General features: G+C 48.1%; 1 protein-coding gene across 1 annotated transcript; it reads right to left on the bottom strand.

The window, feature by feature from the left end:
• Positions 1-3,354: 3,354 nt before the first annotated feature.
• Positions 3,355-8,036, bottom strand: EEF1A1 (eukaryotic translation elongation factor 1 alpha 1). The gene is made up of 8 exons (XM_075747515.1): positions 7,882-8,036; positions 6,843-7,029; positions 5,736-5,915; positions 5,299-5,595; positions 4,892-5,042; positions 4,452-4,708; positions 4,017-4,251; positions 3,355-3,757 (listed from the first exon to the last, which is right to left on the bottom strand). The coding sequence occupies exons 2-8, from the start codon at positions 6,984-6,986 to the stop codon at positions 3,633-3,635; spliced, it is 1,389 nt and encodes a 462-aa protein (XP_075603630.1). The 5' UTR covers positions 6,987-7,029; positions 7,882-8,036; the 3' UTR covers positions 3,355-3,632.
• Between the last annotated feature and the right edge of the window lie 1,167 nt (positions 8,037-9,203).

Below are 9,203 nucleotides of genomic sequence, written 5' to 3' on the forward strand. Positions count from 1 at the left end.
GTACATTAAAAACAGGTGAGCTGTATTTGTGATTGAGATCAAACTTATGCTGTTCTTAAACAGCCATTGAATCATTTAGCACCGACGACGACAAAGATACCCCCATACAGTACAAAGTTTAATTTGTTTCTATATGGTTTTATCTTGACCAAATTTAGTCTTTCAAATGTGCATTTAGAGAAATAACCAGTAATTTGTCACAGTTTGTCAATACCTTTCAAAATATATTGATAGAGCCAGCTCCAATCAGAAAGTGAATTAGTCTTTCATCTGCAATTTCAGTAAAATTACCCATGCCAGTTACTAGCCTTGCACAAGCTGGTCCGAGATACAATTTCAAAATCTCAGGGCAGTAGCCAGAGCAGAGCTCCTTTTATTCCAGCCTAAAATACTTGCCAAGGGAAACAAAACTGAGCAAGAAGCAACTTGGCTACAGCAACTGTGACCGTGATGTTCCATTTCCCTAAGCGGACCAGGCTTTGTTTTACCCGAGTCCCCGCACACCTCCCCACGTTCATTTCTGGAGTATTTCTGCGTCACAAAGCCCTTCAGAGTCCCAAAGCGTGCATCATCAACTAGAAAGGAAATTACGTTTCAATCTTCCAGCTGCCCACTGCCACCTTCAGCAATAAAACTCATTAAATAAGGTCAATATTCCAGCCCCTTCTTTTCTGCCTTCAGCTACTCACACCACCACCACATGGCAGTTTGGTGCTCATGCTTCTGTATAAACGTCACCAGCACTGCAGGACAGTATGGAAAGAGTTAAGGACAGCTGTAAAAAATGCTTTAAAGAAATAAGCAGTCAGAAGACAAATACAGTTCTCAGCTATTAACATTTATTAAAAGTTTGACCAAAGTAGTTTTATTCCCAAGTTTTGTTTACAAAAGTCTAACAACTTCCCCAGGTAGTCAAAGATTAATAAAAGAACTGAGATGGCATTGCATTAGTGCATAGAAAGCAAAACTGGTCTACAAAAAAAAAAAACCAATTTGTGTAAAATCGAGGTTTTAAATATTTGAAAGCAATTGCTAGTATGGCAGGCAGAGCCTTCACAAGTGCCTATTTGTTTTTTACTGCATACAATGTAAAGTTATTAGCTGCAATGCTGGCTGATTGCTAGGCTTTAGCTTTTTTTTCCTCTCCTAGAGGCAGAACCAACTCTGACACCTCATCAGCTGGGCAATTTTAACATGAAACACCTTTCCCAGCAGCTTTTGCGGTTGCCGCACTTTGCCGTTTTTCTGACCTACGTGCAGCTGACCAGAAGAACAGAGCCTCGGGAAACAGCCGCGCAGCCCGAGCCTGCCCATAGCCCCTGCGCCCGTTACTGGGGATCGGAAGCACTTCCAACACCAAACGCTATTCCAAACTTCATTTTGCCTTAAGGCTTCGATTGGAATCAGTTGCTCATTCCAAATTGTAACCGAGCAAGCACACCCAGGTGGAGACAAACCCGCGCAGCGTAGACCTGCACGCAGAGTGGACAGGGCACAGCCAGCCCAACGCCCCGCTGCACCTACACGGGGACGCATCAGGAATCTACCCAACGCGTGAGAAATCCAACACCATGCATGAGCTGCGCCAAAGACACAGCTCCTGCCAGAACAGGGGTTTTTTTTTCTTTTCAGCCAAATTAGAACTTTGCACTTTGCTGAACTAGTTTGACCAAAGTCTCTTGGAAAAAAAAGTCAGCGGTTTAACTGAAAAGCATGCAAAGATTTGGCAAGATACTTCAGCTTTATTATAGCAATGGTAGGTCTGCCTCAATCTTAAAGTTATGTACTTCCTGTTGTCTTGGGATACTAAGAAACCTTTAGAACTTAAGAATCACCATAAGGTTCCTTTACTAAATTGCAGCCTCTTCTACAGACTGAAGTGCTCTAGCCCTTGCTTCCACTGTACCCGCTACACCAGTATCTTCAAAACCAGTGTAATGTTCCAAGGTTTTACTGCAGTTAAGACACAGAAGGTGAACAAAAAGAGGAGAAAATCCAACCAAAGCAAAGAATGTGAAATTAAGTAAGCAATAGCAGTTGAGGGTTATCCAAGCGTATCCAAGCAGTACAGATATGTTACGAGTTCCTGCAGAGCACGCACGTAGCTGAAGAAGGAAAGGAAAACAAAAGAGAGAATATAGCCGTTACAGACAGAACAAACATACTGGTGTCATGGAACAATAATCCTTCAAAGAGACGGAATTCTTTTTGAACTTATGTGGGGAAATTGTGGTAAAGGTTAGTAAAACAGCTGCATCATTATGCAAGCCAGATCTGATTAACCATTAACTGCTTGTCTCCATTTACCAATTCAAAGACAGACTTTTAATCGTATTCTGGAATGCCCATTTATTACAGCTGGTATTTCTTATATTCCAAAATGCTTTATTATTTATCTAGTAATTAGTAGTAATCTTCTGGGATGATTACCCAATTTCATTTCAATTGACTGACAGATCCAAACCTTCAACCTGATACTGCTATATTATTAACAAGTACAGAGTCCCACCTTGCTGTTTGATGCTGTCACAGCGGTGTGCATGTATCACATTGCTGGGGGAAAGGCACCAGTATGTTCTCCAAGGAGACATCCTAGAAACATCCTTGACCCAAAGTTCAGAAAGTGGAAACCGTCAAGCAGGACAAGTACAACCACCACCCCGTGGAGGTCAGTGAAATACCCACCCGTTTCTCTCAGCTTTGCTCTCGAAATAAAAACTGAGCAAGGTGCTGTAATGGTGGGTCATTCAGAGATTGCCTGATGAGCACCAAAGCACCCTCCTAAGCAAAATTTGGTTTTCAAATTTAGCTATTGAATGTCTTACTATATATATTAGAAAACATTTAGATAAGTGTTTAATCTTGAAAAATCTACACAACAGTTAACCAGTTGCCCAGAAAAAAAATAACCTGTTTCTGCTGGCAGTTAGAAAAAAAATCTGTGTACACAAGTTCTGGGAAACCCAACACTTCATTCTTTGCTTATGCTTTCCTCAAGGTTAAATGTCTTTTTGTTCACGCTACCTCTCCCCCCCCAGTATAAAGTTTTCTTGGTTTACTCAAATGCATCACAGAATGCACTAAAATACCATCTCTGTTACCTGGTATTTGTGCTATGCAAATTGGAAACCATCTTTAAAGAAGAAAGCACCACAGAAGTAATTTCTTTTCTAAGGCTTAGGCCAGTTAAAACTAAACTTGCAGCTCAATTTCACTCTCGTCTTCAGAAACAACAAATTTTGAGTATTTGCTTTGCAACTTCTGCACATCCTCAAGTAACATTCATCCTTTCTGATCCCACCATGACTGTACGTAGGTTTTTCTATTAACATTAACCCAAAGAACACAGAGACGTAGCATTGAACTTTTGTTTTAATGGTCTCAAATTCTGTGACAGATTTTTGGTCAAGTTTCCATTTTAAAAAATTTATCGATTTTAAAGACTAATAACTTAAACTGCCACGAAACAAATGGTCCACAAACATTCCTTTCCTTCTGAAGCTTTTACGATGCATTGTAATCATTAACCAGTCTTTTACTATTAAACTTAAATGGCCAATTGAGACAAACAGTTCTGAGACCGTTCTTCCACCACTGATTAAGACTGAGGTGGCAGCTGACGTACAGAATTTTCATTTAGCCTTCTGGGCCTTCTGGGCAGACTTTGTGACCTTGCCAGCTCCACCGGCCTTCTTGTCAACTGCCTTGATGACACCAACAGCAACCGTCTGTCTCATGTCACGCACGGCAAAACGACCTGAAAACAGAAACAGCGGGGTTTATGACTTTTGCGTAGGGCTACTACATACCCACAGCATCATCTGCACGCAGTTCGGGGTAAGCGGGCCAATACCACTCTAGGGTACTGCTGAGGTTTTGGTTCCACCTCAGAGTTTCTATTGAAGTCACAGCTTTGAATGGCATTTTACAGAACACGCTACATCCCCGTACTAGCAATCAAGGAGCGCCTTCTTTTCCAGTGATCAGGATTAACACATTTTCAGGAGATGCCTTACCCAGAGGAGGATAATCGGAGAAGCTCTCGACACACATGGGTTTGCCAGGGATCATATCAACAATGGCAGCATCTCCAGATTTCAGGAATTTGGGGCCATCCTCCAGCTTCTTGCCAGAACGACGATCAATCTTCTCTTTGAGCTCGGCGAATTTGCACGCAATGTGAGCAGTGTGGCAATCCAGCACAGGGGCATAACCAGCGCTGATTTGGCCAGGGTGGTTCAGGATAATAACCTAGAAAACCAAGAAAGCCAAGTTAACACCAGGATAATTTTGAGTACTAATGCATCTTACAAGCCAGGGCTTCAGTGTGATTTGCCTCAAGTGAATGCATCTCAGAATGCAAGCTGCTATCACTTTATAGCTTAGCCTAAAGCAGGACAGAACTCTGGCATTTCACAATCCTGAGCTACATTTCCAACATCAAAAGTTACCTGTGCAGTGAAGCCAGCAGCTTCCATCGGAGGATCGTTCTTGCTGTCACCAGCAACGTTGCCACGGCGAACATCTTTCACAGACACGTTCTTGACATTGAAGCCAACGTTATCACCAGGCAGAGCTTCGCTCAGGGCTTCGTGGTGCATCTCAACAGATTTTACTTCAGTTGTAACGTTGACAGGGGCAAACGTAACCACCATGCCTGGCTTCAGAACACCAGTTTCCACACGGCCAACAGGTACAGTACCAATGCCTACAAAAGAAAAGCAAGGTTAGTAATTCAGCTCAATGAGTATATGCCCTCACAGGAGGAAACACCTGAGACAAGTATTCTACATTTTCCACTCGAAAAAACAGCTCTCAGGCAAACAACTGCATTTTTGTCCCACACATTAGCTGTTGTGGGCAAGTGAGCAGCATTACAGAGAACACATACCGCCAATTTTGTAGACGTCCTGAAGAGGCAGACGCAGAGGTTTGTCAGTTGGACGAGTTGGTGGCAGGATACAGTCCAAAGCTTCAAGGAGGGTGGTTCCACTGGCGTTGCCATCCTTTCGGGTAACCTTCCATCCCTTGAACCAGGGCATCTGGAATACAAAAAAGCCCAGGCATAAACTGTCTGCCCAATTTGATGGCACGAGGCTAGAAAGACCAAGTGGCCTATCTTAGTATTGTCTTGGTATACTACTGCAGAGTAAGAACTTGTGAAGTGCAGGGATCTGATTTTTGACGTCGGCACTTCCAAACATAACTATTGAAAACCATGCACATTTTACTATCGTATAATTTATCTCAATAATCCTCCTAGCTTCATTTCTCAATAAAAAGAAACATTAAACCTACGTTAGAGCTCGGCTCCAACATGTTGTCTCCGTTCCAACCAGAAATTGGCACAAAAGCTACAGTGTCTGGGTTGTAGCCAATTTTCTTGATGTAAGTGCTGACTTCTTTGACAATCTCTTCATATCTCTTCTGGCTGTAAGGTGGCTCGGTAGAATCCATCTTGTTGACACCAACAATCAGCTGTTTCACACCCAGGGTGTAGGCCAGAAGGGCATGCTCACGGGTCTGCCCGTTCTTGGAAATACCAGCCTCGAACTCACCAACACCAGCAGCCACAATCAGGACAGCACAATCAGCCTTTGGAAAAGAAAGAAACAAACAAAAAGACCCTCATTATAACACCTGCACGTGCTCAAGGTATTAGGGGAACCCTCCCTCCTAACCAACCAAGGAAGAACCCGCCCCAACTCCCCAAATCCTTAGTTTAATTTACATACCTGAGAAGTTCCAGTAATCATGTTCTTAATGAAGTCTCTGTGTCCAGGAGCGTCAATGATGGTGACGTAGTATTTGCTTGTTTCAAATTTCCACAGGGAAATATCAATTGTAATACCACGCTCACGTTCAGCTTTCAGCTTGTCCAAGACCCAGGCATATTTGAAGGAACCTTTGCCCATCTACGGATTAAAAAAAGAAAAATTTGCTTTGTTCCTCCCTTTTTTTTGTTGTTGTAAGGAACAATATATATTTGCATTTAGTTCAGAAAGATCACCCACTGGCTGAAGAGCAAAATCTAAGAATAGTAAGTGGTTTACTACTGAAAAATGTTGCTGCTTGTAAGACCAGCAACAAGATACACTTGGCACTACTAGTGAGAGATGCCAACTGTCTTCTGTTATTTAACCTGTTGACAGTTTAGCCCTCTTGACAGCTTGTTAATTGCCCTAACACATCTTTATGATAGACTGCTTGAGTCTAAGCCCTACTATCGAGTGTCCTCTACAAATTTAAGTTCTCTTACTAATGCAATCCCTGCAATAATCAACACTTCAACTGCCACTCAGCCTAACATTCCCTATGTTTCTTTCTGTGATGCACTTATTAAGACCTATGCTGTTATTACACAGAAAAATAAGAAAAAATACGATGAGTAAGACTTTCTACAGGTTCAAACACCAAAATCCATACCTTTCTCATTTTCAGAGGTAATACTTAGCAGAGCAGCTTCTTAAATTTTATCCTCAACTACAGGCATGCAAAGACTAAAGCTGGGAACTCCGCTTAAATTTCAATTCCAGACATAATTATGCAGATGCTGCTTTAGACTACCTTTCTTTTCCCTTGTTCTACTCTTCACAATTTGAGCTTCGCTAACTAACGTAATGGCGGACCCAACGCTTCAGCATTTATTCAGCTACGGGGATGACTGCAACCTGACTGCCGCCCTGTGGCCACACACCACTTACGCACTTGTTCAGCTACCGGGACACTTGCAACCAAACTGCCTCCCTGTGGCCACAAAACAGTTTGCAACTTAAAACTAAACCTCTCTTTATTCATTCCTGCACCCCAAAAAATTTGCTGGATGTCGCGGGCCCACACACCTCAGCTGCTTCCTTCTCGAACTTCTCGATGGTCCTCTTGTCGATACCGCCACATTTGTAGATGAGGTGGCCGGTGGTGGTGGACTTGCCAGAATCGACGTGGCCGATGACGACGATGTTGATGTGGGTCTTCTCCTTTCCCATTTCGGATGTTAGTTAAGTTCTTTCGGCAAAAGAGAATCGACACCTGGAAGTCCCCCAGAAAAATACCAGTTACGCCTCGAGTGCGAACGACCTTCCCCAGCGCCGCCGGCGGGGACCCGGCCGACGGGGCGGCGATGGCGGCGCAGCGTGCAGGGCGGCGCGGGTAGGCCCGGCCGGGATGGAGGCCCCGGCCCCGCCCCACCGGGGGAGGGGAGGGGCGGAGCGGGCGGGCGCCGGCCGGGGGCCCCCGCCGAGCGCCCCTCGCGTCGCCCCCGCCCCGCGCCGCCGCCGCCGGGCTCGAGTTACCCCCGGCGGCCGGGGAGCGGGGCGGCGGCACGGCGGGCCCGTCGGGCAGCGCGGAGGGCGGGGCCGGCCCGCTCCTTTGTGTGACTCACCCCGCCCGGGCCGCCGCGTCCTCCATTTTGTGGAGCGAGCGGCAGCCCGGAAAAGCGAGCGGCCATTTTTCTACTCGTGCCCCGCTCCCCCCTCCCCCACCACGGCCCAGGCGGCGGCCGACGGGCCCCGACGGGCCCCACCGCCGCCGCCGCCCACCACGCACCGCGCCTCCCGCCGCGACTGCCCCAGCGCCACCCGCGCAGCAAGGGGGAGGCGGCCGGGCAACTCTTGCCCCACGCCGGCATGGCCATGCTGCTCCGCGGGCCCCGACCTGGGGGAGCGGATCGAGGGAGACGATGCGTCGCCATCTCCCCGGCGTGCACTCTCCCGCCTGCCCGACTCCCCCGCCAGCGCCCCCGGCCCCTCCTTCCCCCCTCCCCCCCCAGCGCACCGCTCCGCGGTGGCGGCCACGCCCGACGCTCGCCGGGCCCCCAGGGTGTACGGGCCCCCGGCCCTGCCCCTCCCCCGGCCCGGCCTGCCCCGCGCGGACGCGCCTCACCTGCAAGGCGGCGGCAAACCCGTAGCGAAAAAGACCGACGGCGTGAACGCCGCCCCTTATATACCCTGGGCGGGGGCGGGGCCTGAGGGACACGTCACCACTCCCGGCGGCCCCGCGGCCCCGCCCCCGCAGCCCCGCCCGCCCGGCCGCGCGGGCAGAAGGTGCTCCCCGCCCCCCCCCCGCCGCGGGGCTCCCCAGCAGAGCTGAGGCGGCGCCGCGGCCGCGACCGGGGCGACTCCGGGCCCCGCGGGGCCTTTCCCGCTCCCGCCTCTACGGGGAGCCCCCCCCCACCCCCCGCGGCCTCCGCCGGGGAGCGGGCCTCCTTCGTCCCCGCGATGTGCTGCGGTGGGGCGGTGCCGGGCCGCACTGTGGGAACGGGGGAAGGGGAGAGATGACCCCTTCCTTCCCGCGCAGGGACCGAAAGCGGCCGAGGCGAGCCGACGGGACCGGGCTCCTTTCTCCGACGTGAGGCGGAGCAGCGGGAGCCCCGAGCGCTCCCCGCAGAGGAGAGGCGCCGGCCCGGGCAGACGATGGGGGCGTGTTGCGCCGTGGCCGGGTCCCGGGGGAGGCAGCAGCTGAAGAAAGTCCCTGTGGAAAAGCCCCAGGCAAATTAATTATGTTTCTTATTAGGGACACAAAAGAACTCGGTCAGCGAGATTAGAAATGTGCCGTTAGTTACGCTGACTAGCCTCACTTTGTTACTTGCTTAAGACTATGGAATGCAAGAATCTCCCCACTCTTTATAGTGGAAGTCTCCCAGAAACAGCGGTGGGGAGGGGGAGAGCAGGAATTTCAGGAAGACTATTACACCAGAATAAAACCCAGCATCGTTTGGCTGAAAAAAAAAAAACACCCAAAACCCAACAAAATCAAAACTAAGCTCTTTCTTTCTTTCTTGTACCATTAGAGAATAAAACTTGATTCAGCTCAGAAAACTTTGTCACAAAAATACAAATCAAGGCAAATCTGAAGTGCAAATGTATTTATGAGAATCACTTAATCATTTAGGATATGTGACTTCTGTGTAAGAAACCCAAACTGCACGAAGTGCCCCCATGAGAAAACTGGCAGCACCCCAGCCAACTACTTCTGAAATCATGGCAATGAAGAGTCACGAAAAAGCTCACACCAACAGAAATAAAAGCCCTCGTGATTCCAATGGATTGTTCTCTGGTTTGCTCACTCCTAACTGATGTGAGAAAATCCATTAAATATTCAACATCTCCTATACCTATTCAAGTGAAATTGAGCTGAGAAGCTGAACAAGTAATAAATATATTTGTTCTTTTAAAATGATCTGCAAAGGAAACAAAGCTACATGC

This window comes from Balearica regulorum, chromosome 3 (genome assembly GCF_011004875.1).
Source record: "Balearica regulorum gibbericeps isolate bBalReg1 chromosome 3, bBalReg1.pri, whole genome shotgun sequence".
Lineage (NCBI taxonomy): Eukaryota > Metazoa > Chordata > Aves > Gruiformes > Gruidae > Balearica > Balearica regulorum.

What these genes read in the sequence shown, in the direction of transcription:
- EEF1A1 (XM_075747515.1), bottom strand. Translation starts at nt 6,986, where the DNA reads ATGGGAAAGGAGAAGACCCACATCAACATCGTCGTCATCGGCCACGTC. An exon ending in TGTTGGAGCCGAGCTCTAAC is followed by an intron (nt 5,043 to 5,298) that starts GTAGGTTTAATG and finishes TTTGTATTCCAG; the next exon opens with ATGCCCTGGTTCAAGGGATG. An exon ending in GGACGTCTACAAAATTGGCG is followed by an intron (nt 4,709 to 4,891) that starts GTATGTGTTCTC and finishes TTTCTTTTGTAG; the next exon opens with GCATTGGTACTGTACCTGTT.